Raw genomic sequence first — 27,823 nt, 5'->3', positions numbered from 1 at the left:
TGTACCGGGCTGCAAAGTTTCCGCTTCCGAGGTGACGACGGCAGCAGCGGTAGCCGGGAGGGCTCGACGACGGGGGTACCAATTTGTCCCCCCGGGGAAAGGGGAGCTTGGAGCGACGGGAGCAGAGTCAGGTGCGGCGTTTGCGCGCGGGAGTCGTTTTGTCCTGCAGGCGTGCAGTGCGCGCGCGCGCGCTCCTTCGGCCAAGCATCCCCGGGCACGTTCACGTGCGCGCGGGACTCCCCAAGTAGTCCCCCCCCGCCCGATCCCCGTCCCATAATGCGCCAGCTTCCAAGCGCATCCTGGATGTAAAGTCTGGACTGGCGAAAGAGGCTCTCTCTCCCCGGCTCCTGGAGCGGGTGCCTTGCACGGGTGGTGCGCGTGCTTCGGCCCCCCAGTGCGCTTGTTTACCCGGGCATCTCCTCGCACGCCGATTGTGACGCTTTGCATGGTTCTTGTGCACGTCACCGCACATTTTGCAGTGGCGGGGTGTGGCGGGGGGCTGTTCTCCTTCCGAATCTCGCCTTTGCTATGCTTTCGCTCTCTAGCCCCTAGGCAAGCTACCTCAGCCCCCCGCTGCAGTACTGAGATAATACTGACCTGTTGCAAAGATGACAAGATAACGTTGTCTTATGCTTTGAACACTGTAAAGATACTATTATTCTAGTAACTTCTAACCAAATATTGACATTCACAGAATGACTTCTAAGTGATCCCATAAGCTCATGTTCAAGGGGAAGTTAGGTTTGGCTCTCTCATTTCAAGTGTCTGAAGCATAGTCAGGCCAGAACTATCTCAGTGCATTTGGTTAAGGGAGAGCTTTGAAAAGTTAAATCTGTGAGCAGCAAATGTTTTGTCGGGCTTAGCCCCAACGGAGGTTGCTATGTTTCATGTTCTCTGTAGGGCAGGTATCATTTTGAGGGAAATGTGTGATGTTTGCTGAGATGCTTTTGACTCCTTTTTTCAGGCCAAAGAATATGTAAACTGCCCAAAGTTAGTGCTCCTTTATGCTTCATACAATACAGAATTACTGCATGGGAGGGCATTTTTTCCCTAGGAATTAATGTGAAACCTGTGGGCAAGGATATGTCTGTTTTGCTTATTTGGGCACTCCCCAAGTCACAAACATCTGACTTACAAACAACATATTACATTAAGGAAGTCCCAGATTTACAGACACCAACCCAACATATGAACAAGTCATCACTCTTGGGAATTACATACATTCGTTCTAAGTTATGAACGTCTGGGCTTACAAATGAACTTTTGGAACACAACCCATTTGTATGCTGGGGTCTTGTACTGTAAAGCAACTTGCATAAGTAATGTCACACTATCATTGGCATGCCAAGTTTCATACTGTTTATCTATCTATCTATCATATTTCTATACCACTTGATATGTACATTTCTAAGCGGTGTACAAATTGAGAAGCCATTCACAGAACTACTTATCCATTGCTTCATATAATGACATTAGGAATCTCAGTAACTTGAAACTGTGCATAAACATGGACTAAATAAAGCCACCCCCAACTAAAGCTACAATATCGCCTTATTTAATCTGCAGTGTGTGTTTTCTGGGATTAACATGGTAGCTCTTTGTACCTTAATTGACCTGGGCATTCATAACATTTTGTACATGTGTTTTTTCTGAGGAGACATTGCTATTAGTAATAGCAATCCTTACATGGTGCCACCGATTGTCTAATATCTGTCCCTTCAAACCTTTTATGTTAATCCACCCTGAGCAAATGCATAGAAATCACTGGCCCTCAAGGCAGGTTTCCAGATGGAACACTGTCTATGCTGAGCAAAGTCATCCACACTAAGCAAATCTAATGTGTTGTGTCATTAATCCCTATTGCTGTGCTTGCAACTCTACATGTAATAGTTTGGTCCCTGTAATGTTACATGTACAGATTTCAAAGTGATAGATTCATCACATGTATAGCAATACTAACTTAACACTGTTACACTGAGTGCTCAGTCACCTTATGTCAAACACTAGATATTTTGACCTACACTTTTTAAGAGTTTTTTGTTTTGTTGTAAATATCTTCCCAGTTATGCTTTAATAATTCTGCTGTCCATGTTCTTCAGTATTTTTGAAGGGGTAGTTGGTATGTCTGAACACCATACCACCAAAGCTAAAGAGGTCACCTGGGTATGAACACCAGGTTGATTTCACAAGTTACCTATGGAAACTCCTACATGAGCTGCTTCTCTATGAATCTGTTAACAGAAGTCTGATTCAGAGATCCACAGCTTGTAGAAGGGTGTATAATGTGTTCAGACATGCTCATTCAAATGAGTGATTGATTGAAAAGGCTAGTGTGTCAACTGACCCTCACCTTGTGAGGGTGATCAATTGCTTAGATGTACTTCCCTTTTTTATATCACATAACAGTTCTGAGGTCTGTGCAGGACTAAGAACATCAGGTGTAAATTCCAGTCAGGGAACTGTGTGTTCTCACGTCTAAGGAATTTAACAGCTGGGGAACCAAGGTTTTCTTCTGTACTCATTTGTTTTACTTAAACTGAGGATGGTGTGTCACATCGAAACATCTTACATTTTTGTTTACCAATTTTTAGTTTTCCTTTGTGTGCACAATTTTAAAAAGTCTTTTTGTTGAGAGTTAGGTGTAAAAGCTTTCCACCAGTGTCCTCTTATGGTTTTGCTGGTATAGCAAATTGCTAGGCTGTTGCACTGGCACAACAACTTTGGACATCGCACAAGGTCTCTCAAAAAGGGAACGCTTGCCAACTCTTTTCTGCCCAGCCCTAACATTGTTATAGTCTCTTACTAGAATGTTTTCAGTGTTTCACGCTTCCCAGGGCAAGCAGTAATCAACTACCACTAGTTGAGTGTGAGCCCTGCAGTGCTCAGAGTAAATGCATCAGGCCAGTGATAAACTGACTGGGGAACTGCATTGTTCTTCACTTGCATTGCCACAAATGCTGAGCAGCCCTTTGCAGACATCCATAGGATCAGACTGCTTGTTCTTTGGCTTTTCCCTCCTATCACAAGATCTTTGGATGAGGCCTGGCTTTGAGTTACTTCTTCCCTAGACGTACAGACACAGGCTGCTAGATTTTAGTTCTCTTCCACAGTGTCACTGGAACAAGGGAGCCTACCTACCAAACTCTGCCTTGACAGTCAAAGATTAGCGTTTACTTTCTTAGTTGGGAAGCTTTTAGGGTCTTGGTGGGGGTGCTTTTTTGCCACTTTTAGTTTATTCTGGATTGGACTTGCTATTTTAATTGTGTACAGATTTTTAAAATTTGATTTTATATATTGTAAGCTTATTTGAGAATCTGGGCTAATAATAGAGAAAAATTCTGAAAATACTCTGCAACCAATTAAAATAAATGACTGTGTTGAGTCATGCATTGCTTTTTGTTGTTTTTGCCTGGCTTCAAAGGTTCTTTGAAGCCCTGGTCCATGTATTTTATGTTCGCTTCAATCCAAGGTAGATGGACCAATACATCTCTTATTATTTAACCTGCAGGTTGAAACTAGAGGAAGAGACGCAGTGATTTTGTGACGGCTTCACAAGAAGGACCTTGGCATCTTTCCTCCAGAGTGGGCCACCCTGAAGGGTGATTTATGTTTTGGGTGTCCCGTCTGCAAGAGTGGTGCAGTCTGTAGCTTCCCCCAGCTTTCACAGAGCTGCGGAAACTTGCTGTGCACCATTCTGGGCTCTCCAACTCCAGAAAGATGTCAACAAAGTGGAAGCTATTGGACAGGACCAGCGCAGAAACAACTTGCTGAAAGATTTTAAGAGTCTTAAAATTCATTCCTTGGTGAGAGAGAGAGAGAAAGCGTAAGCACTTGGCGTAATCTACGTATTGAGGACTGTCAGACAAACGCAATGGCTCAGGTAATAGGCCCTAGTTTTTCCTATCCTGTCCAACAGGAATTTGACATTACAGGAGGTGGGTGCGGAGGGCCCTTGGTGATAACCCACTCTGTGTAACACAAACAGTTATGCTCTTGATGGTCTTTTCTGGAGATGGCCACCCTTTCTAAGCCTGATGATTAATTGATTGATTGTGCCGTCAAGTCGGTGTCAACTCTTAGCAACCACTATCTATCTGTCCACCATCGATCTTGGCAATGGATTCTAAGCCTAGGCCCTTCATAACCAAGGTGCTTATAGTCTGGACCATGCTGGCTCTAACCTCAAAGCCAGGCTTGGTGTATGAGAGAGGACAGTCTGAAAGCAGAAGTTATCTGCCTTCCTCTTACGTCTCCGGACAGAAGTGCCGCCTTGCCTTAGTTCCTTTTTATTCCAGGCCTTCAAGGGCTCCTGTGCATGTTTGGTGTAGAGGTTGATGAAGGATGGGGAAGAGGAAGCTGAGGCACTTCCATCCTTTGTGGAAGTTGCATGGAAGAGGAGCTTCAGTGAGGAGGACCTTTTGCCCCCACCCCGTCTTGTCCTGTCCTGTATTCTGAGCATGGTGGGGCACTGGCCTGGTATGGGAGCAGGATGTAGGAGCTGGACAGAGTCATGTTATGGGCCTGATGCTGCCTGTGGGCCACCAGTAGGCTATCCTTGGTCCATTCAGTTGCAAGAGATTCAATAGAAGGCTTTGCATATGGCTGCATGTTCTGTGATGTAGTGTTCAAGAAAACTACACATTCACACTCACTGAAAGCATTTTCTTTTTTTAAGAAGAAGCAAAGGTGAACAGGCGAAAACCTTTGAAAGTTTTGCAGATGTGTGGATGCACAGGGTGCATTTACATCTATTAATATTAATATCTGTGCTTCCTCTAAGGCAGGGGTTCTCAAACGTTTCAATACTGTGACCCCCTAAAACAGGGGTTCCCAACCTGTGGTACCCCAGAAGATGTTGCTGAACTACAACTTCCATTATCCCCAACCACAATAAATTGTAGCTGGGGATGACGGGAGTTGTCGTCTAGCAACATCTGGAGTACCACAGGTTGGGATTCCCTGTCCAAAATCTGTGTAACCCCACCCTCAAGTTTAAAGCTACTGGCTGACATCCTGGCTAATGATGCATAGACCAGAAACATGTTGCCGAGGGTCAAGCCACATGATTCCAGTCTAGCAGAGTGCTCCTGGATTTGTGCTCTTGCACAAGAGTTATTAGTCAAGATGTCAGCCATTGATTTGATTAGGTAGAGATAAATAAGCACAATTACCTTTTTAAATGAGGATGAGCTTGCTTGCTCCTGCTTAGTTTTTCAAACCTGGGTTTTAGGTTTGAGGCTGTCGGTCTAATTTCAGGCTCCAAGTTATTTTCACTAGGTAATTGCTCATGTTAGCAGCTGCTGCTGAAAACTCTGATCCACATAAGTCGGAACTGAGCAAAGGGAGTCAGTATTTTCATGGCTTTCTTATTTAATCCTTCGTACTTGGCTGCATACTAATTCAAAATTCAGAAGAAGAGCTTGTCAAGAACATAAAGCAAAGAGCTGTTCTGACTTCTCCAAGGCATGGAGAGGACAGACAGGAGCTGAAAACCACCTGGATCCTCCCTACTCTTGAAGCCAAGGACACCACAGCAATGTCACTTCTTTGGCCACTCGCCAGTTGAGCTCTGGCAAGTATCTCCCGAGAAAGAACTCTCCCCTGGCTTGTCAGCCAAAGAAGTGCCACTGCTGTGCCTGCCCTCGACTTTGTGAGTGGCAGAGGAACCAAGTAGTGGTTGGCTACTGTCTCCACACCGTGGACTTGTCAGGTCAGGCCCTTCCTTTCTGACATCTCCCTCCTGAGTTTCTCGGAACCCCTGCGGAGTCCTGGCCCCCAGTTTGAGAACCCCTCCCTAAGCACATCCTGTGGACTTCATGGCTGAGCAGGAATTTGAATCTGACTGTATTTGATTCTGGCGCGACACAGTTAGCCATCTACACCACACACTGGCTCTCTTTAGCATTGTATTTTTAAAACACTGGGCAAACTAGCATTACACCTAATCCAGTGCGAATCGGTCTGCTTCTACAGTCATACATTTTAAAAAATTTAAACTTGTGTTTAAATCACTAAACTTAATTAAATGCAGAGACTTGCATTTTGGGCGGTATACAAATGTGTTAAATAAATAAATAAATAAATAATATTTTAGAACTCTCCAATATGTACTAGATGCTATCAGGCTTTTTTAGCTCATAGGCTAAAAAAGGACATGAGACAAAAGCAGAAGGAAGTTGGAGGGAAAGGTTCCATAATTAGGACCAGATTTCCCTTTCTGCTCCCCACCCTCCTGCCCATTGGCCCCAAGTTCTGAAAGACTATACCATAGCAGGTGGTTATAGCATCAAAGACAAACCAGATGTTATTGCTGTGAATGTTTATGTGAGGTAGCTGAATTAATTATCTCTCCTTTGGGGCTACATCTCCACCTTGGCCAGTGACAGTGCTGTACTTCTGTTTGAAAGATTTCAGGCATCAATTATACTGATGTCTTTATCATTTTCATATATATGCCGGTGTTTGGCGTGCAGTGCCCTAGCTGTTGCCATGAACCCCTCTTCTCAGTTGCTTATCTGCTTACTCACTCACCCACCCTGCTGCAGAGCGCTGCACATGGACCTGGGGACTTGCTTGGATTTCTTTCTTTCCAAGAAACCTAGGACCGAAAAAAGGAAGTACTTTTTCCACACGATACATAATTAACCTATAGAATTCTCTGCCACAAGGTGTGGTGGCAGCCACCAGCCTGGATGGCTTTGAGAAGGGCTTAGATAAATTCATGGTGGTCAATAGCTACTAGTCTAAGGGCTATAGGCCACCTCCAGCCTAAGAGGCAAGATGCCTCTAAATGCCAGTTGCAGAGGAGCAACAGCAGGAGAGGGGGCATGCCCTCAGCTCTTGCCTGTGGTCTTCCCAGAGACATCTGGTGTGTCACTGGGGCATGCTGGACTAGATGGGCCTTGGGCCTGATCCAGCAGGGCTGTTCTTACGTTTTTAACTGGACTGTGTCTCCGCATCTGTTAAAAGTGCTGGAGGCCAACTGGACGCTCTTTCCATGTTTGGTTGCCTTGCCTGGATCTCTCATTATTTCATGAGTTTTTTTCTTTGCAGACTTCTCCCAGTATTGCATTTCCTTATGTGCTTTTTGAAAACCTTATGCCAGGAAGCAGCCAGATGAGAACCCAAGAATTCTATATTTGATGGCATGGGAGAAGTTTGTATACAGTCCCTGCAAATTTGCCAGGTGTGGATCTCATGCTTATACTGTCCCAAAGAAGCAGTGTTTCCACCATTTTCTGGCTGCTTCCCTGCACACCTTTTTATACATGAGCAAGACAAGGTAACATTAGAAATGGCCCTTAAGTCTGTCTATAGGCTCAGGAGGAAAATGAGTGGTGTCACTGTAGCCATGGAAATCTTTGATTTCTTCCCCACTCCACTTGCTGTAGGACAAGTAGAAAACCTCTGACTAGATGACAAATGAATATAACCTCCCAGGCCTACAGTTGTACAGCTTCTGTATTTGCTTGTAACCCAAAGGCCCCTCCCAGTATTCAAGCTGGCTTGTCAATAGCCAGTTGTCTTGTCACCTGTGGCGAGTTAGAATTGCCTCTAAGCGACAAAAGGATGAAATTGTACAAAAGCTGGTCCTTTTTCTTTCTTCCTACCCCCACCCAAGAAATGGGCAGGCATGCTCCTAACTTTTGTGGACTTGTTTGCAAGGCTGTGTTACTGAGATACCTTTGGATGATCTCTGAGCTAGCAAAGACAATAATGCTGTGTTCTAAGTTGACTCGTCTTTTTCTGTTTTGGGAAGCTGGCAAATCAGCGCTGTTCTGCTTGACCAGCCTGGAGTCCTGCTCTCCATCAGGGGCTGGTAGTGTTAATCTATATCTCCCAGTGTTATGTCATATTGCAGCCCACAACTTGGAAGACTTGAGTGTGTTCTGCATATGGATTTTACTGGTTTGGATTGTGTTCAGCTTCACTTAGTTTGTATTTGTTACATTTTTATCCTACCCTGTCTCCAAGGCACCATAGAGCAGCTTTACATCCTGGCTCTTTCCTCCCGCCGCCCCCAAATTTCATCTTTTTAAGCAACCCTGTGATTTGGGTTAGGCTGAAAAATAATGGTTGGCCAAGGTTACCCAGTAAGCTATATGACTGACCAACGATTTGAACCCTGTTCTCCCTGGACCTCTTCTGACACTGTATCCCCTCTACCGCACTGATTTTCTTATCTATTTCTCTGCAGGCAAGTCTCCTGGCCTGCGAGGGCCTCTCCGGGGTTTGTCTTGTTCCAACTGTGGCCAGCAAGAAGATGATGCCGAAGCAAAGCTCCAAGCAGGTGGAGAACGGAGAGAGAGGGGGTGCAGCGGACATGCTGGTACGGGGCAACCCACTGACAGCTGTCTGCTGCTCCACTCACACTTCCTTGTGCCCTCTTCCAGTCGTCTCAGTGGGTGATGGAACAGAAGGACTAAGATGGGAAATTTGGTGTTTAGGGTTTGGGGTTCAACTGCAAGAATTCTTGTGACATGCTTTCTCTCTGCCAGGGCCACCATAAAGAGAGTGAGAAATCACGCAGCCGGAAGGAAGAGGAAGCAACAGAAGGGTCTCCAACTAAAAAGTCCCTTAAAAAGGCAGGTAATCTTAAGTCTTATGGCCTAGCAAGCTGTAGCCCTTCTCAAAATTGTCTTCCTGCTCCCATGAAGTCATCAAATGGCATACCAGTTGGCTTCTAGTGCAGTTAGAGTGGGATACTTTCCATCAGTTAGAACTGGACGGCTACTCTCGAGAATGGAGGATCTTACACATTGGACAGCAGTAAACCCGCCACCAGGTGAAAGAACTGGTCTTGCGTGGTGGCAAGAACAGCTACAAATTAGAAGGTCCCCAATTTGAATCTTGCCTCTGCCACAAACTAGTGGCATTAGGCAAGCCCCTTCCTCTCAGCCCTAGTCCTCCCCCCTGCCATGTGCATTGCATGATAAGGATAGCATTCCCCCCCCAAAAAAACCTTTTCAGAAAAACAGCTCAGACAAGTCATTGAAAAGAAGAAACATGGGTGCTTCCCACTCTGCCCATTTTGTGCATTCACAGAATCTGCCAGGGCTCCTCACTCTGCCTCATAGGCCCTACTCTCAGCCCTGCCACTGACACGGATCCAGTGGGGAGGTATTGGGGACAGGGCCTCAATAGTGCACCCCTGCCCCAGGTCTCTGGAATGCCCCCTTAGAGGAGTTTCCTCAGTCTTCCTTCCTGATGAGGTTTTTAAAAGAGCGTGAAAACCCCACCCTTCTGAGAAGTGTTTTTAATCTCTTCTTCAGTCTTAATCAATTTTAGCCCTTTGTATTTCACTTTTGTTTTGTGGATTTGTATTATTATTGTAAGCTTTCTCAAGCAGCAGTGTGCTGGAGGGGCAGGGTAGAAATACTTTTAAGTGTTTAAAAGTAATTCTTTTAAGAGCCAGCGTGGTGTAGTGGCGAGAGTGCTGGACTAGGACCGGGAAGACCCGAGTTCAAATCCCCATTCAGCCATGACACTAGCTGGGTGACTCTGGGTCAGTCACGTTTCTCTCAGCCTAACCTACTTCACAGGGTTGTTGTGAAAGAGAAACTCAAGTATGTAGTACACCACTCTGGGCTCCTCGGAGGAAGAGTGGGATATAAATGTAATAATAATAATAATATAAATAAATTGAAAGTGCAGGGAGCAACGTCCAAAGAAAGGAGTGCACAGAGTTGCTCAGGGTTTTTGTGCAGGATTCCCCGATGGTGGAGTGCAGGAGTTGCACTGCAGCTCCTGGAAATTATGAGGGTTGTAGTCCAGGAACAGCTGGAGAACCTCCCCTGCTATTGGGCCTTCTCATTGCAAGGGCATTTAGGAGAACATCCCACTGGCCAGTGGGAGCGAGAAGAGTTTCTCTTGAGCACCCAGTGACGGCTAGGGATGTGCACGAACCTGTTTGGAGGCCCTTTTGCAGGCCTCTGAACAGGTTCAAACACTGGGGGGGGGGGTTCAAAGGCGGAGGTGTGTGTCTCACTTTAAGGATGGGGGAGGGTGCACTTAGCCCTCCGCTTCTCCCCGCTGGCGCTTGGAATTTTTAACGTCCTGCGGTGACAGTTCCTGCCACCCCATTTGCTCCTTGGCTTGAAGTGGCTGGAAGTAGCTGGCGCACGTGCACCTGCCCAGCGAACGCGATGTGCATGCGCACCCGATGGATGCGCACACGCACACCAGCCACTTCCAGCCAGGGGGGTGGGTGCAGGGAAGTATGCTGCCGCCCAATGGGACATCAAAAATACCGAACACTGGTGGGGGGAAATTGGAGGGGGGGTAAGTGAGACACACATCCTGCCATCAAGCCACCCCCTCCTGGTTCCATGCACATCCCTAGTGATGGCAGCTCCACTTCTCACTCTCTGGAAGAGAGTATGAACTTGCTGCCAAAGGACTTGAAGGTGGTGGTGGTAACTCTTCCCTTCCCAACCTCTAAGAGCTCTTTTGCAGCAGCTTCCCATCCTCCAAGCGTGGGGAGGCAGAAGCTATTGTTTCTCCTCTGTTGCCTGGTAAATATGGGTGGGGAGTGCAGCTTGGGATTCTGCCCCAGGGCCCGGCACGACCTGGCACCAGCTCTGTGTAGACTAGGGGAGTCCTGGATTCAGTTCCCCACTTGGGTACAAAGCTTCCTGGATTAGCTTGGGCCTATTGCGATCTCTCTGCCTAAATCACCTCACAGAGTTGTTAAGATGGGAGGGCTGTGAAAACTACCCTGAGCTCCTCTTGCACTAATCACTTATTAAATACATCTTCAAGAACTCTGTACTCCGTGCTGCACTCTAGATTGTGTGTGCACACACACACTGACATGCACATGCCTTGTCCAGGGTTAAATTTTAACAGGGCATCTTTGGAGCTTAAACAAAGGCTGGGTATGACTTGAACTACAGGGTAGAGACTATGGCAGAACAGTGTGGTGTAATGGTTAGTCTTGGTCTAGGAGCAAGGAGACACAGGCTCTAATCAGGCTGTGAAGCTCATTGTTGACCTTGGGACAGTTGCCTGCTCTCAGCCTAACCTCATGGGGTTGTTGTGGGTGGATGGGTGGGGGGGGGATGCAAGGGGTGGGGAGAGAACCATGTATTCTGTGGGGCTATAAAAATGTAGTTTTAGGTAAAGTAAAATGATGATTTTGAGGGAGGCAAGAATGCATTGAAAATGTGACATTGGCATTTGAATGCCTGCAGGTAGCAGCAGAGAGCTGTCAGTACAACTGATAGGAAGGAGGTAGAAATTTTGCAGGCCAAGCTGAAAAGGCGTAGTGGGCCTGATGCATGGCCTGCAGGCCTGTTACTAAGAAACAGGGACCTGGAGGGGCATGTTGTGTGTTGGCTGAGAAGGTGACCATCAGTGCCTTGATTGCAGGTGGTGGTGATTGAGCAGAATGGATCCTTCCAGCTCCGGATTCCCAAGAACTTTATTTGTGAGCACTGCTATGGAGCATTCCGGAGCAGTTACCACCTCAAGAGACACATCCTCATCCATACAGGTCAGTGGATGGATGCGCTTTGATTGTTGAGAGTTTACCACATTTAACAGTGGATGAGGATCTCATAGAGACCAAGGCAGTGGTAGGGAGTTACCTCCATGACAACTGTGGGCCTGCAGTCAAGGAGTTAAACCGTTAAAATTTGAGGGTTTAGTTTTCGTTCAGGCTCGTGAATATTTCTTAACTCACCAATTCAGACACTTAACTTTCTAAAGTTATCTGTTTTAGTCACTTAGAACTGGTTTAGATAGATTTCATGCAGAATAATATTTTATAATAATTTTTAAAACAAAGTTTTTACAAGCAGGATTAAAAAAGCATGAATCGTATTACTCCAAGCTGAGTGCTGATTGTTGAACTACTTGTTTTGAACTGGTTACCATTTTTTGTGTTTAGAGGCTTGGTTCAGGTTTAAGGTAATCAAGAGATTTTTGGTTCAGGTTCAGTTCCAGTACATTGAAAAAGCCTCTCGGAACTAGTTTTTGGGTTCAGTTGCAGGTATGACTCCCTCCTTGTTCACCAGCTGCCGCTTGGGTGTTATCTCTTTGTAGTTACATTTTGCCCGCCAACACCATCAATAGAACAAGCTTTCCTTCTAAACTTATCAGTGGGTACAGATTCTGGGTCTAGAGCAGGCCTGCTCAACTTGGAACCCCCCCCCCCAGTTGTTTTTGAATAACACCAACCATAATCCACAGCCACAGTGGCCAATAGCCATGGATTATGGGGATTGTAGGCCAACATCTGCAGGAGGGCCGAAGTTGAGCTGCTGTGGTCTAGAGCAGGGAGTCTCAACGTTGGGTGTCCAGATGTCATTGGACTTCAGCTCCCATTATCCCCAGCCCCAGTGGCCTTTAGTTAGGGATTATGGGAGTTGAAGTCCAATGACATCTGGGGACCCAGTGTTGAGAAACCCTGGTCTAGAGGATGACAAAGCACAAAACGGTTAACTGTGACTTAAGTTGGACATTTGACTAGCAAAAAAGGTTTATCAATGGACCAAATCACATATTGGTTCAGTGTTGTTGAAGCATTAAATTTATTTTAATAAACACAAAAATCCCTTTGAAATCATATATTGTTATACAAACAAAATAGTTAACATTGTGCAACTATGAAATTACTTGAAAAAGTTTATCATTAATTTGTATAATTTAATAATGTTAGGTTTTTTATAAATGTGAATGATTCATCAAACAGCTCTTCTCTCTTACTTTATCCTGGAGTACCAGGGTCAGCCTATAACATACAAAAATAAGTATTAAAAATGAAACAATTGTAAACAGAGTAACTTTTAGTTTTGTAGTAGTAACACAGAGTAACAAGTTTCCAACTTTCTAACAAAGTTACAAAGTTTTAGTTACTTTGTAGTAACTAAGTGCTTAGTTACTTTGTAGGAGTAACAGTAGTAAAGCAGCAGCAACTATTAGAAAACGAGTCAGCTTTTAAAGGCCATCTTATTAATTTACTCACTTTGACAACATTTTCACCAGTCAGTTGACCAGCAGACTAACTCTAAAATTGAGAGCTTACTCCACTTCCCCACTCCCACACAACCCAGGCAGAGTAATAAATGTGTGTGTGTGTAATAGCCAAGCTGCTCATTCTTCAAATGTCATGAGCAGCAAGTAAAGCTCCTGCCTTTATCCTGCAAGTTTCTGCCACGGCCCAGTGCAGGTTCCTGAGAAATAGTTTTGAAGATGATTCCCTATAGCTTCCCAAGAGCTGTGTTAAATGCTCCCCATCTGAGCCTGCTAATCCCTGCTAACTGAGCAAAGAGGCACCTTTTAAAAGTGGCGATTCTCTTTATTGAGCAAGGGGAGAGCAACTGGCCCTATCCAGGTCCAGCATAGCATAGCATCTCTCCAGTGGCTGTTGCTGGTGTCTGTCAAGTTTCTTTTTTAGATTCTGAGCCTTTTGGGGAGAGGGAGCCATTTTAGCCATTTTATTTATTTATTTACTTTATTTCTGTGTAAACCGCTTTGGGAAACTTTTGTTGAAAGGGTGTGTGTGTGTATGTATGTATATGTATATATGTGTGCGTGTGTGTGTGTGTGTGTGTGTGTGTGTGTGTGTGTGTGTGTGTGTTGCCCTTGGTATTCACTCCCCTTCCTGAGTCTTCTGGTGGACAAAGGGATGTCCCACCCAGTCATCTGCAGCATACTTTTAAAGAGCCATTCTGATGACATGCCCTGTCTCCATTCAGCATCCCCTTTGAAAGGCATCTGTCGGAGGCCCAATGGCTGTTTGACAGTTTAATGATGTAATGGGAAGGATAAGACTATATTAGGTAGGAAAAGAATCCTCCCCAATTCTCTTTCAGATTAGCCATTGACTGGGGTATGAGGAGCTGGACTGCCCTCTTCTGCAGCATATGACTTTGCCCAAGATGAATTGTTCAAGTGAGAGTCATTTGTTCTGCAAGCACAGAGGCGTATCTAGGGAAAATAGCGCCTAGGGCAAGCACTGAAATTGCGCCCCCTGTCCACGCATCTGACACCCATCTTTCAGATAACTTTACCATAATATTAGCTCAAAAATACAAGTCAAGCTCCTTAATCTTTTAATATTTCAAAAACTATTTAGCAGTGGACATAGCCAGACCAAAAAATGCTGGAAAACTACAAATTTCAGTATGCTGGGGCTCATGAAATAACCAAATACTATGTGGAGGTGTACTTGGGAAACTAAACAGAAGTGCCTGTCTAATTCTCTACTATGCATTGTAGCATCACTTTTACATAAGTTTTAAAAATAAATGGAGAATTTGACTTTTCCCAGATACTCTGAAAATAAAGGATATGCAGAGTAAACTGTGTCACTGCTTGGAATATATTCTAGTATTTCAGAAAGACAGTTAAAATGAGAGAAAGAGAGCAAGAAACTCCCAGTGGGCCTCAATACTAAGGATTTCACACTGATTCAAAAACAAACTCACCATTAATAGCCATATTATTAAGACATCACATTTAACTCACTTCATTCATTCTTTCAATTTCTATACCGCCCTTCCAAAAATGGCTCAGGGTGGTTTACACAGAGAAATAATAAATAAATAAATAAGATGGATCCCTGTCCCCAAAGAGCTCACAATCTAAAAACTTATCACAAGAAGCAAAGAGCAAATGAATACAATCCTAGCTCATAAGTTTCAGCTCAGTATTCACAAGCCTGATTCTCTGTACATAGTGCCAGACTGACTATGTGTACAGTGACTTATATCATATTAAATTTTTTTTTAAATTACCTGTATCCTAGGGCCTCACAGAGGCCATTTGAGCATGCGCAGTGGCCATATTGTTTTTGGTGGCCATTTTTTAAAAAATTATGATTTTAAAAAATGGCGCCCCCCCCCCCCAAGTGGCTCCCGGAGCACATGCCCTGCCTGCCCTACCCTAGATACACCCCTGTGCAAGCAACTTCCTTTCTCTTTCCCAGTGTACCTGCTCCTGGCTTGTGGCACACTGTGGTCTGAATTGCGTAGGCCAACCAATAGGCTGGGTGGGTTGCCCTGTCTTACTGCAAGTGGGCTCTTGGTCCCTTCCACTCACTGATGTGCCAGCTGGGAAGAAGAGGGATATAAAGAAGGCAGTTTCAACATAAGTTTGATGCTTAGAACTGGAGGACACATTCCTCATTTTAGATTGCTCAGTGGGCTGCACCCATAAGACCTGTGCATGCACTTGCTCACAGGCAGAGGCAATTCTGTGTGCTTAACCTAATGCAACAACAACAAATATTTATATACTGCTTTTCAACAAAAAGGTTTCCAAAGCAGTTTACACAGAGAAATGATAGATAGATAGATGGCTCCCTGTCCCCGAAGGGCTCACAGTCTAAAAAGAAACGTCAGATAGACACCAGCAACAGTCACTGGAGGTACTGTCTGTACCGGGGTTGGATAGGGCCAGTTACTCTCCCACTGCTAAATAAAGAGAATCACCACGTTGCAAAGGTGCCTCTTTGCCCAATTAGCAGGCAGAGGTATATACATCCTCTCAGACACCGCTTTTGTCTGTGGAATGGAGCAAAGAGTAGGCCCTATTCCAGCCAAGCAAGCTGAATCTGGGAACAAGAGGAAACGCTTCCCCCGCCCCTTTTATTTCTGGCCAGCCCTCATGCACCAAACAGCAATTTCCCTCTGTGATGTAAACTGCTTGAGTGAGCATCTACCATCTGGTGCAGTTTTGGAGATAGTAGGGTAGCAAGAAAAATGATAAGAGAAGCAGCATTGAAAGTGGGGTACTGCAGTTTGACAGGGTGTGAAGTCTGTGCAGGACACAGTCCACCAGGCACATCTCCTGTTCAAGCATCATTGCATTGGAAGAGAGCTGTAGAAGAGGCTGGCTTTTGCACAGACCTCCTTTTGCTTCCCTTGATGCTTTCATAAAAAGCATTCCTGGTGGATATTGTGCCATTGGACTGTTTTGGGAGAAGAATACTGTAGAGGGTTAGATTTTGGGGAATAAGGAGAGGAGCACCCAGTGTTCCTTCCCACCCCCAAAGCACCTCTTTTCTCCTCCTTGCAGGTGAGAAGCCGTTTGAGTGTGATGTGTGTGACATGCGCTTCATCCAGAAATACCACCTGGAGCGCCACAAACGTGTTCATAGTGGGGAGAAACCATACCAGTGTGAGCGCTGCCTGCAGGTAATGTATCTGCTGTCTTGTCTCACCTGTAGGGCAGAAGATATTAGCTTCCTTGTCTCATGTTCTGCATACTTCTCTAGATCTGCAGAGTGAGGCAGTTGTGCCTTTCTCCTCTCTAGAAGATCCTCTGAGTGGATGCAGAAGGAATATCCCCAAGTGCTGTGACTGGCAGCACACCCTAGCATCAGTGGTCCCTGAATCCAGACAAGCCTATTGCAGTAGCAGGAAGAGATTCCCAGCTGTGCAATGTGGGCGAGTCTATTTTCTAAGCTTACTGGCTCACAATTGCTTATGCTTTGAGCCGTTTGCCTCCTGCACATCCGTGGAATTATTGCATATTCACAAAAGCTGGAATCTGGCACAGGATTCTCAGAAGCTTTCAGGGCTTATTTTAAAGCACGTCTCTAGTCCTTGAGGCTGCAGAATAAATACATGGGCAGTCTTTTCTTAGAAGCCAGAGAGAGACTGCCCTGGGCTGCTAGTAGTCTGGGGTAAGACTTTAGTCAGACTGTATGTACTTTAAAAAGAGAAGATAAAAATTCTGCACCAAGGGGGAAAAAACCCCTAGGTTTTGCAAGCTGTATAAATAGTGAAAATCAAGCCATTTTCTATACATCCATAACTAGCCAACTAAATTGAGAAAGCTACTCAGAACACTGGTTTCTGCCCTTAACCATGGTTTGCTCAGTTCACATGTACTACTTGGCCCTTGATTTCAAACCATGGCTTTACATCCTAGTTGATGGTCAGTCTTGAATATGGTTAAAGTATCTATATTCTGTTTGCAGTGGTAAAGTCTCCAAATGGCTGAGCCTGGTGTGGTGGCACAAAACGTTAAGTTGTTTATGGACATAAACAGTTCAGCTTTAGTGAGGGCAAGAAAAGTCACTTAAGTTGGAATTAAAGCTTCTCACTGAGGATCAGGAAGAAGACCCAGAGCAGAAGGAAGCTGCTTTTGTTTGTTTGGGGACAGAGAACCAAAAAGCCAAAAGCCTGCAGGAAGGATGCAGAATAGGGAAGAAGAACCTGAAGGAAAAACAGGTAGAAAAAATAGGCCGGGAATGAAGGCAAGAAAAGGCTAATCCCCGAGAGTCCTCGGGGGTGGGGGTGAGGAGAGTCACACTGCTTAAGATGAGTCGCTGTATGTTTCTGTGGGAGAGAAGAGTCCTAGAGTGGGGCTGCTCAGCAGATACAGTGAGGGAAATAAGTATTTGATCCCCTGCTGATTTTGTCCGTTTGCCCTCTGACACAGAAATGACCAGGCTATAATTGGAATGGTAGGTTTATTGTAGCTGTGAGAGACAGAATAACAACAAACAAACCCTCAAAAGCCCAGTGCCCAAAAGTCAGTGATGGATTTGCATTGTAGTGAGGGAAATAAGTATTCGATCCCCTATCAACCAGCAAGATTTCAGGCTCCCAGGTATCTTTTCACTATATGCAGGTAACGAGCGGAGATGAGGAACACCCTCTGTAAGGGAGTGCTCCTAATCCCAGCTTGTTACAGTACCTGTATAAAAGAAACCTGTCCATAGAAGCAAGCAGTCACTCAGCTTCCAAACTCACCACCATGCCCAAGACCAAAGAGCTGTCGAAGGATGTTAGGGACAAGGTTGTAGACCTGCACAAGGCTGGACTGGGCTACAAGACTATCGCCAAGCAGCTTGGTGAGAAGGTGACTACAGTTGGCACGATAACTTGCAAATGGAAGAAACACAAAATAACTGTCAGTCTCCCTCGGTCTGGGGCTCCATGCAAGATCTCACCTCGTGGAGTTGCAATGATCATGAGAATGGTGACAAAGCAGCCCAGAACTACATGGGGGGAACTTGTCAATGATTTCAGGGCAGCTGGAACCATAGTCACCAAGAAAACAATTGGTAGCACACTACGCCGTGAAGGACTGAAATCTTGCAGTGCCCGCAAGGTCCCCCTGCTCAAGGCAGCACATGTACAGGCCCGTCTGCAGTTTGCCAATGCACATCTGAATGATCCAGAGGAGAACTGGGCGAAAGTGTTGTGGTCAGATGAGACCAAAATCGAGCTCTTTGGCATCAACTCAACTCGCTGTGTGTGGAGGAGGAGGAATGCTGCCTATGAGCCCAAGAACACCATCCCCACCGTCAAACATGGAGGTAGACACATTATGCTTTGGGGGTGTTTTTCTGCTAAGGGGACAGGACACCTTCACTGCATCACCGTCAGATCTTGTGTGAGCACCTCCTTCCCTCTGCCAGGGCATTGAAAATGGGTCGTGGATGGGTATTCCAGCATGACAATGACCCAAAACACACAGCCAAGGCAACAAAGGAGTGGCTCAAGAATAAGCACATGAAGGTCCTGGAGTGGCCCAGCCAGTCTCCACACCTTAATCCCATGGAAAATCTGTGGAGGGAGCTGAAGGTTCGGGTTGCCAAACATCAGCCTCGAAACCTTTCTGACTTGGAGAGGATCTGCAAAGAGGAGTGGGACAACATCCCTCCTGGGTTGTGTGCAAACCTGGTGGCCAACTACAAGAAACGTCTGACCTCTGTGATTGCCAACAAGGGTTTTGCCACCAAGTACTAAGACATCTTTTGTGAAGGGATCGAATACTTATTTCCCTCACTACAATGCAAATCCATCGCTGACTTTTGGGCACTGGGCTTTTGAGGGTTTGTGTGTTGTTATTCTGTCTCTCACAGCTACAATAAACCTACCATTCCAGTTATAGCCTGGTCATTTCTGTGTCAGAGGGCAAACGGACAAAATCAGCAGGGGATCAAATACTTATTTCCCTCACTGTAGAATGGAAGTGAGACAAAGCAGGAGCTTGAAGAAACAAGTAGTGGAGACGTGAAGCTGAAGCAAAGAGGAGCCAGTGAAAAAGTAGGATTGGGGCAAAACTACATAAATCCTTGGGACAGAAGAGACTGAGGCTGAGGCGGGTCTCACAATGCGTGAGACCCGCTTTCGCCAAAACTGCGAGCAGAGCAGGCTAAGCCCGCTCTCCTCGCAGACGACTGGGGCAGTAGCCCACACAATCCAGCCGCCCACATGATTGCCGGTTCCGTGACGGAGCCGGTGGGGGCTGGGGAGCTTGGGGGCTGCGCAGTACCCAGAAGCCCCAATATGCCCTGCACAAGCGCGCAGGGCATACTGGGGAGACTCCCAGAGCCGGGAGGCGGCTTTTCACCTCCCCTGCGGGGGTATACTCATGAGTAGCCATGGCACGGAGCCATGCCACAGCTACTCACAATCAGGGAGCACGGTTTTGCGGAGCACTCGCTCCACAAGACCGGGCTAAAGGCAGGGGTACTTAGGCAGGTTACCCGCCTAGGAACCACTGGGCTCGCAGCCAAGCCCGGTGACTCCCACGATCGGGGAAAATTGGGCTAGGCTTTCCTAGCCCGATTTTCCCTGATCGTGAGATTAGCCCCACTGTGTACTCTTGAGGAAGAAGTAGGCAGGCAAGGGAGGGAATTAAAGCATTGTTGGGTTGCTAGGTCCAAAGATTAGATCCTAGAGCAGGGGAAGGCAACCTTGGCTCTCCAGCTGAACTACAATTCCAATCATCCCCAGCCAAAGTAAATTATAGTTCAACAACAGCTGGAGAGCCAAGGTTGCCTTCCCCTGCCCTAGTGGGAATTTTGCCAGTTGTAGTTCTTTTATCATTGAATCCTGATAGCCCTAAAGAACAATACTTATTTTTCATTTATATGCCACCCATCCAGGACAGCTCAGAGCAGTTCCCAATCAAAAATAAAACCATTTAAAATATTAACATAAAACTTTCTTGACAATAAAGATCAAGAAGCAGGAAATGACGAATGTCACACACATTTGAACTAACCAGCCAGTTCTTTGGCTGCAGACCTTTTTCTTCAGATCCAACCCTTAACCACAGTTTAGGAAAACAAATCCTATTTGCTTAGGGCCTGCAACGTTCCACCTGACCTGTGCCCAGACACCCTTGTATTGTTTACTTCCGTGGTTCACTTCTGAGATGTCTCTCTCTTGACCTGTTCCTTTCAGAGCTTCTCCAGAACAGATCGGCTGCTGAGACACAAACGAATGTGTCAGGGTTGCCCAGGCAAAGCATCCGACTCACAGCTGCTGCTTTAGGGGTAGGCTGGGAAAGGGGCATTTACAAGGAGTGAAAAGCCAACAGGATTCTCTGTGGGTTCTTTGTTGGTTTGGGTTTTTTTGGCGCTTCTGTTTGCCTGCTGGGCCTACCCCTCTGGACTGGGGGAGACCTGAGCGGGGCACAGACTTTCAGACAAGGTCTTGACACTGTAAATAAGTTGAGGACAAACAGGGGCTTGCTTCCCAGCCAGCAGAAACCCCTTGCAATTGTGGATGAACTTTGCCTGGGTTGTTCTCTTCTTTTTTTCTTTTTTTGGAAGTAATCACCATTTGCCTCAGGAAAGGCTTTGAGAGAACAGCTGGGCCTCCTGCAGGTCCTCATGAGGACAGTCAATGCTCTTGATTGATAGATCTGCCAGCTGGCCCAACCTCTGAGCTTGAGAAGATGACAGAGCGACAGCCTAATCCATGGTCTTTTAAAGAAACACGCGCACACAAATTAAGACACACAAGCACCAAACTGTTTTTTTCCAGGGCTCAGACACAAAAGCAATGGATTTAAGAGAGGTAGCAACTGAAGACTTTCATTCCAAGAGTCACGGGAGTCTGTTTCTCATCAGAGCCTTGTTGTAAGGTCTACAGAGCTTTTTATTTTCCTAAAGTATCTTGGTTTATGATTTCTCGACCCTCAGGTTTCAAGAAACAAGGGCTGGAGAGGGTGGCGGTTATTGTTAAAGTCTGCTCTTCAGGTGTTACCACTGGCACGATTCATGAGATACTGATGATATTCAGCTGGTTGGCGGGACACATCTGACTACTCTCCATGACTTGAAGAGAGTTTCAGGCCTTTACAGAAAGTTGGCTCCTGTCCCCCTTCCCTGTACATATCCATAGATTCAGGATCCATCCAACTGAATGCCCCTGCATCGTTTTTCAGATGTGAATCCTTGTTTCCTGAGCTAGCTACAGTCCAGGGTCACCAATCTTTGACTGTCTACACTTCAGGGATTGGGACTCAAAAGTCTTCCTCTGTGGCAGTGGGGAATGATAGTTCATTTTGGGTGACATGGGGAAATAATTCACAATATGAACTACAGAACTGAATGTTTGGGGGCCAGAGTCCATTAACACCCTTGCTCCATTAAATCATTTTCTTGAGCCTGATGGAAGTACAGCTGCTATCTTGGGAAGCAGAGGCTCCTGGTTGCTCTGGGCTGCCCAGTTGTTACAGGCCTAGTTGATAGAAGCCTCTTGCCAAAGGGTTCAGCCTGTTTCAGAATACGCAGTTTCAGCCAGTGCTATTTTCTCTGCTTGGTTTCAGTGAAGTCTTACAGGGAAAGCAGAGGTCTCCAAAGTCTGTCATTGGTTCTTGCATTTGCAGAGGTTTGGCCTAGAGAGGAGATAATGACCCACTACGTACTCTTGTCATTGAAACTTCCACCTGTGCAACTGGAAAGGTTTGTAAATAGAGGTAGGATGTTTCAGCCACAACTGCTTTCTCCAAATGTACAATCGCCTAAAGAATTCCAGTGCACAAGCAATAGAGGCTATGCTCTAGAGGCTGAGCAGAGAAATACCACTTGGTAATTTGTAGAGATGTTTGTTGTAGAGGTGACAGTTATGCTCTTGGTCATTTCCAAAGTGGCTGTCTCCCCAGGAAACCCTGCTACTTAGATTCCCTTGCCCTTCCATAGCCATTCTGGCTAGAGCAATCTGGGACACTTGAGTGCTTAGTGATCTGTGGGCCTGTACTCTTCCCACAAGAGACACTGCACTGGAGCACTTAACCCAGCACAAGCTCACAATTTAGCCAAAGTGGTATGATGGAACAGAAGGAACCATTCGGAATATACAGGAAACACAATCGCAAGTTTTGCAACCATTTCTTCTGTGCTCCTTTTGGAAGAGCAAGTCAGGTCCTGTTGTGAGAGGGAAAGGATGTTAAATACTCAGGCTGCTTCCTGGTCTTTTTGGCTACTTCCCCTGTAGTCTGCCCAAGTAGACACTGAAGAGCAAAGAAAGCTTGTCGAATTCTTTTTCTGTGTGTGTGTGTGTGTGTTTGTTGGAAGAGCCAGTGTTTCACTTCCACTCTGCTTAATTAGGTAAAGCACAGTGCAAACTCCCATTGTAGCCAGAGTTAGCAGCATTTCCTTTTACTTGGCACACCATTTATGCTGAATAGTTCATGTGCCTGATTGTCAATGTAACTCTTGGAATTGTGACTTGTTGCTATTTTGATGGGGGCCAGCAAAAAGCATTCTCCAACCACTGCAACTTTGAAACAACAAATGAGCAACCATGTGGCTTGCTTTCTTTCATCTTTATAATTTCTGCTTAGAAATTATAACCACCTATACTGCTTTCCCCAAAAGGATAAATGGGATTCTGCATTAGAAAAGGTGCATGGAAATATGGGGCGTTGAGAAGGAAGCAGGAGGGATTGTTTCTTATGCCACAATTCCATGAGGAAGCAATAGCATGCTGAATCTGAAGAATCTTGGCTCAAGGTGAAGAGAAAGGCAGAATACTATATATACTGTGGAGGGAAAGTCTCTTTCTCGAACACTAGGTGTTGCTGTTCTGCACTCTTCTAGTTAATCCTCCGGCACTAATCCGTCAGGAATTGAGACATGACATAACCAAGCATAGTCAGTGTTGCTGCTTATTGCTCCATTCAGTAGGCTGGAAACATACATCGCTTGAGCTGAACTGCTGCTTGCTGCGAATTCCCCTCTGTGCCAAACAGGGTAATAGCCCCCCCCATTGCCCAGATCCCTTTTAAGCACGTGTGATTCAGATTTCAAAGGTGTTTGGGTTTTTTTAAATCTGCCTGCAAGTATGCTATCTATAAGGCTTTGGGATGGTGGCAACACTGTAATGTGCTGTGGAATGAGCACTCTTTTTGTCTGCTGTTATACTTGGAAAACAAAGGAGGGAGGCACTGATGCAGAAGCAGGACAAGAAGCATAAAAAGTGTGCTGAAGATGTATTTCTCTGAGCCCAGCATGTTTTGAGTCAATGCCTATTCTAAAGAGAGCTATATGAGGTGATATAATGAAGTTGTAGACAAGCCATTTAGTATGGTTTTAAAAGACTATCTACAAATGTAAATGCATCATAAAAACTATGCATCAAAGTTGTATACAACACTACTTATACAGTGGCGTAAATTGAACTTAAAAATTGTCATACTTCCCTGAAAATATACCAGCCCAATCATAAATGCCAAAAAAGGAAGGGTTTTCTTTATACTCTTATAGGCAAGCATGGTCATTTATTTGACATGTCATCACAGCTCTGTCACTGTTTCATTTTACCATCCTTTTGGTTCCTGTAATATTACAGGCTCTCGTGCCTTTAAGTACATTGCAGTCATATGGCTAATCTCATTTCTGAGACAGACTTTCTTTTTCAGTTCACTTGGTTCTGTAGGACTATGTGCCTTGAGGTTTTCTGCTGCTGTAGATTTAATCCCTTTCCTGGGCTGAAGAGCATTTTCCCTTCCTCCTTTTGAGAAACACCATAGTCCCTTTTCTCATTTGGCCATGAAGGCCAAATAAAGTTTCCTCTGGACTTATTCTCTCAAATGACTCTTGGGACAGTATAGACTTCTTTGTTTAGTCAGGAAACATTAACCTCTTTCCAACATAGGTTAGGTTTTGATAAAAGGACTTTATCATACTTGTATGATAAGGGGACACAGATAAGAGATTTTGCTTACAGTAAATCAAAGACTTAGTTGCATCTTAAGTTGTGTTGTGCAAGTGTCGTACTTTGCTGCAACTTTTGGCATCATGATGCATTTAATTTTCTAGATATTATTTCTAGAAAACATCTTATTGGCATTTTGGATTATATACTGCCTCTAGAGTCACAGACTTGATACATGTTGGGCTTAAGAAAATACATAACCTGTAGACCTTTTTCATGGTTTTCGTCTGTTTTTACTGTTGCATTTAGACAATGCAGTTGTTTGGTAGCCATCGGTCTCCCCACACCCTGTAAATAAGCCAGCAAAGGAAAACTTGTCCTCTTGCTCAGGACAAAATGTGGTGGAGCCCTAACCTTGTTCTGGAGCAGAGATGCAAGTTTTCTAGACATTTTGGGGGAAACCCTTTACATGAAATTCTTAGAAAATTTTATTATGCAGATTCTCCTAATGCCCTCAATATATTGCGATCTGGTTTGATATGTTTGAACTATATATTTGGGTTTCTCTTTTTAAAAAAAATCTCCATATTGATTTTTCCATACCATATTGCAAGGGTGTTCAAGTAGCCAAGTAGTTGAACTGATATATATTTAACTGGGAGGTGGGGGAAGGAATAAAGACACTTAATATGGTTTTACTGAAACAAATTCAAAACATTATATGGAAAGAAATGGTTTTTTACTGGAATACTAAAATCAATAAAACATCCATATACTCTCTCACATACTTCCTGGGGTAATCACCTGAAAAACATTAATATAACTTAGAAGATTGCCATGTGATATCACATTGGCATCCATTCTTTGTTACTAATGAATTTTATAAAGCAATGAGTTTTTAGGAATGGTAATTCTTTTCAACAGAAAAGTGTAGGATCCCCATATCTCTGCTCTGGAGCCTGTCTCCCCACACATAGTAATAGCTTACATCAGACACTGACTGCACATGAACTTTGCTGTTGTGGTTTTTCTTGGAATCTGTCAATAGTGTGTGGGCCACATAGCTGCTACAGAGAGAGTGGGTGGGTGGAGAGGATGTAGCTTCTGTTTTCTGTTGCAGACACCTTCCTCGTACAGTTGGCATGCTGCCAATTTGTGGTTTATCTGCTACCGCAGGTTGCCATTTCAGCATAGGGCCCTGTGGTTCCACTCAACCCTGAAAGTGAATTGTTTGCAAAGTATGACTATCTTGCATAACACATCTGTGTCTGATGTACCCTATTGTTCTCAGAGGGAGAGTTTTCAAGTGTCTGGGGTGGGGGGGATGCTTTGGGGGAAACATGAAACATGGGTCCTCCTTGGGTGTTTAGAGCATAGTCTGCAAGTTTCTAGTGGCTACTGCAGAGTAATTCAGCAAAATTCCATGGTCAAGCTCTTCCTAGACAGTGCCACTTCAGGTGGTAGGTGGCATGTATGAATGTGTTGTGATGAGAGGGGAAAGTGCTCTACACACAGGCTGACATACAGAGAAAGGAAGTGCACAGGTGCTGTGAAAGAGCAGCCTTACAGAACTTCCCAACTAACTGTACTGGTGTACCAGGAAGCAGCCATTTTTGACATCCTCCCTTTCCTCAGGAAGCCCTCTGTGCCACCTGGAAATGCATCCGCTAAAGCAGGTATCCTCAATGTTGGGCCCCCAGATGTTCTTGGGCTTCAACTCCCATAATCCCCAGCCAAAGGCCACTGGGCCTGGGGATTATGGGAGTTGAAGTCAAAGAACATCTGGGGGCCCAACGTTGAGGATCCCTGCGCTAAAGGGACTGCTGTGAGATACATTTTCAGGTGGCTCAGAGGCCTTCCCGCCTAAGAAAAGAGTGTCAAATGGCTGCTTCACTGTTGCAGATAGTTGGGAGGTTCCGTTGGCCTGCTTTCTCGCTGCACCAGTGCCTCCTTGCTCTGAATGGAAAGCTCTTATATGGGAGGGCAGGGTGCATCCTAACCTCCTCCCTGATACTTTCATTTTCTGCACATAGGGGAGTATTTTCTTTCTCCTTTCCCCTTCTCCATAGAGGAGCAGTTGAGCATGCAGCTTTCCCTGTCTGAAATGGCAGTCTGAGAAAAGCCTTATCATATTCTGCTGTGGTAAATTGGCCCTTAGTCCCAGTGAAGTCAGTGATACTTTGATTAAGCAATTCAAGCATTTCAGCATTTATGATTTAAACCAGGGTTTCTTAACCTTGGGCCCCCAGACGTCGTTGGACTACAACTCCCATCATCCCCAGACATGGCCTTTGTGGCTGACGATGATAGGAGTTATAGTCCAACAACATCTGGGTGCCCAAGCTTAAGAAACCCTGATTTAAACTGTTGGTCTTGTTCTTGACTGTTGTACAGCAATGACAAAAGCCCTTGGCTAAACTGCTTGCAGGTGGGATGAGTGGTTCATATCAACAAGGGATTGGCCATAGCTCTTAGTGAGATGGGTGTCCTTGAAAAGGGCCTCTTGCATTTCTTGTTGGTGGAGGTGAATTTGGGTACAGAAGTGCAACCTGACTAGAAAGTTTCACTGGCTGCCACAGGGGAAGGTGCAAAGGGCCACCAGTTTCAAAATGAATCTTGTTTGTTCAAATAGTAGCGTGAAGAAGTGGTGTCAGAAGAAAGTTGTCTTGACAACGTGTCACAAGGGTGAGATGAACAGAAATGCTCCCTTGCAGCTACAAGCAGGAATGTCACGTCGGCTCTCTGTGTTAAACGTTCTTCATAGTGCCAGAAAGGTCAGTTGCCCAGCTCTCACGGTTGTGAAGAATTAATAGAACTGCAAGGCCGTCTGATGCAAAGCAGTAGCAGCTTGGAAACTGGGCCCTGTGTAAGCTGTGAAACGTTTTCTCCTAGCATGGAGAACATGCAGATTTCATGCAGACTTGCAATCAAACACAGCCTGTTTAGATGCAGTGTCTTAACCCTCCTGGAGGTTGCAGAAAAGCCCAGTGTTGTGAATGCACTTGGGGTAGTGAGCTTTTGCCTGAGGTTCCCCGCCCCCTCCGCCCGACTCAAAATGTTCCTTGTATACACAGCCAAGTTCATGGATAAGCTGCTCGCTTTTTAGCTGTGGCCTAGGATTAATACGCTTTGGGGAGTAGCTGCATTTCCCTTTGCTGTCTACCCCCATGTTCTCCGAGGCCAGCATCATGGGTCTGGGGGCATGGCTTGGAGCTTGTTGAAACTCCTCTTTTCAGTGGTGTGTCCATGAGATTCCCCCAGGGAATGGTGCTTGGTGAGACTCAGTGTATGCAGTAGACTTGCTTCTGGGTGGATTTTTTGCTAGCCTTGATTTTAGAAAGGGGGTGAGGCAGGGAAAAGGGGGTGCTGTTTTGCAGTTCATACTGATGGACACAGCGTCCTTCCGCTCAGCAAGGGAGAGAAAATCCCAGCACTTCTTGGCTTTTGTGTTCAGCCAGACCTTGCCCATGTTACTCCAGCCTCACAGCCTAGCATTGGTCAAAGTCAAAAAGCCTCTTTCCTCTCCTCTCCCGTGCTTATTTTCTCTTCTCCCTCCCTCCCCCCACTTCCCTTTAATTCACTTATTTTTATTATGGGGGAGGGAATTGGGGCAGGGGTGTGTTACCCAAGGGCAGGATCACTTTTAAACTAGTTTTTATAAAATGTTATAAACTTGTATCTTTTTACTATTACAGTGTGGTGTCTGTCCCTTTTTGTGATCTATTTTAGGCTACTGAAATAAAATATGTTTGCTTCTCCCCCTTCCCTCAGCTTTACTGCTTCTCATCTCAGCTCCGTCAGAGATTTGATTATGACATAGCCAGTTCCCACCACTGAGTCACGTGCTGGTGTGACCAAGGCATGAAATACAGACCACGGCTAGGCAAGTAGATGCAGATTTGGTTCTCAAAGACTCTCACTGAAAGAGACTTCATGCCTAAGTGGGCCCCTTTATTTTTGGCTAT

At 45.3% G+C, this 27,823-nt stretch overlaps 1 protein-coding gene across 4 annotated transcripts; it reads left to right on the top strand.

Moving 5' to 3' along the window:
- ZNF740 (zinc finger protein 740) lies at positions 1-27,623 on the top strand. 4 transcript variants are annotated; one of them, XM_053292864.1, is made up of 8 exons: positions 1-131; positions 3,509-3,880; positions 8,198-8,329; positions 8,499-8,585; positions 11,371-11,494; positions 16,024-16,142; positions 20,157-20,248; positions 21,529-27,623. In XM_053292864.1, exons 2-7 carry the CDS (start codon positions 3,872-3,874, stop codon positions 20,244-20,246), a joined length of 561 nt encoding a protein of 186 aa, XP_053148839.1. In that variant the 5' UTR covers positions 1-131; positions 3,509-3,871; the 3' UTR covers positions 20,247-20,248; positions 21,529-27,623. The 4 variants fall into 4 exon arrangements, with proteins under 4 accessions (XP_053148839.1, XP_053148840.1, XP_053148838.1 ...); XM_053292865.1 differs by having other exon boundaries at positions 8,198-8,290; positions 20,157-27,623; XM_053292863.1 differs by having other exon boundaries at positions 20,157-27,623.
- Positions 27,624-27,823: the final 200 nt, after the last annotated feature.

This window comes from Hemicordylus capensis, chromosome 2, assembly GCF_027244095.1.
Source record: "Hemicordylus capensis ecotype Gifberg chromosome 2, rHemCap1.1.pri, whole genome shotgun sequence".
Lineage (NCBI taxonomy): Eukaryota > Metazoa > Chordata > Lepidosauria > Squamata > Cordylidae > Hemicordylus > Hemicordylus capensis.
This window is presented reverse-complemented; position numbering and strand designations above follow the sequence as displayed.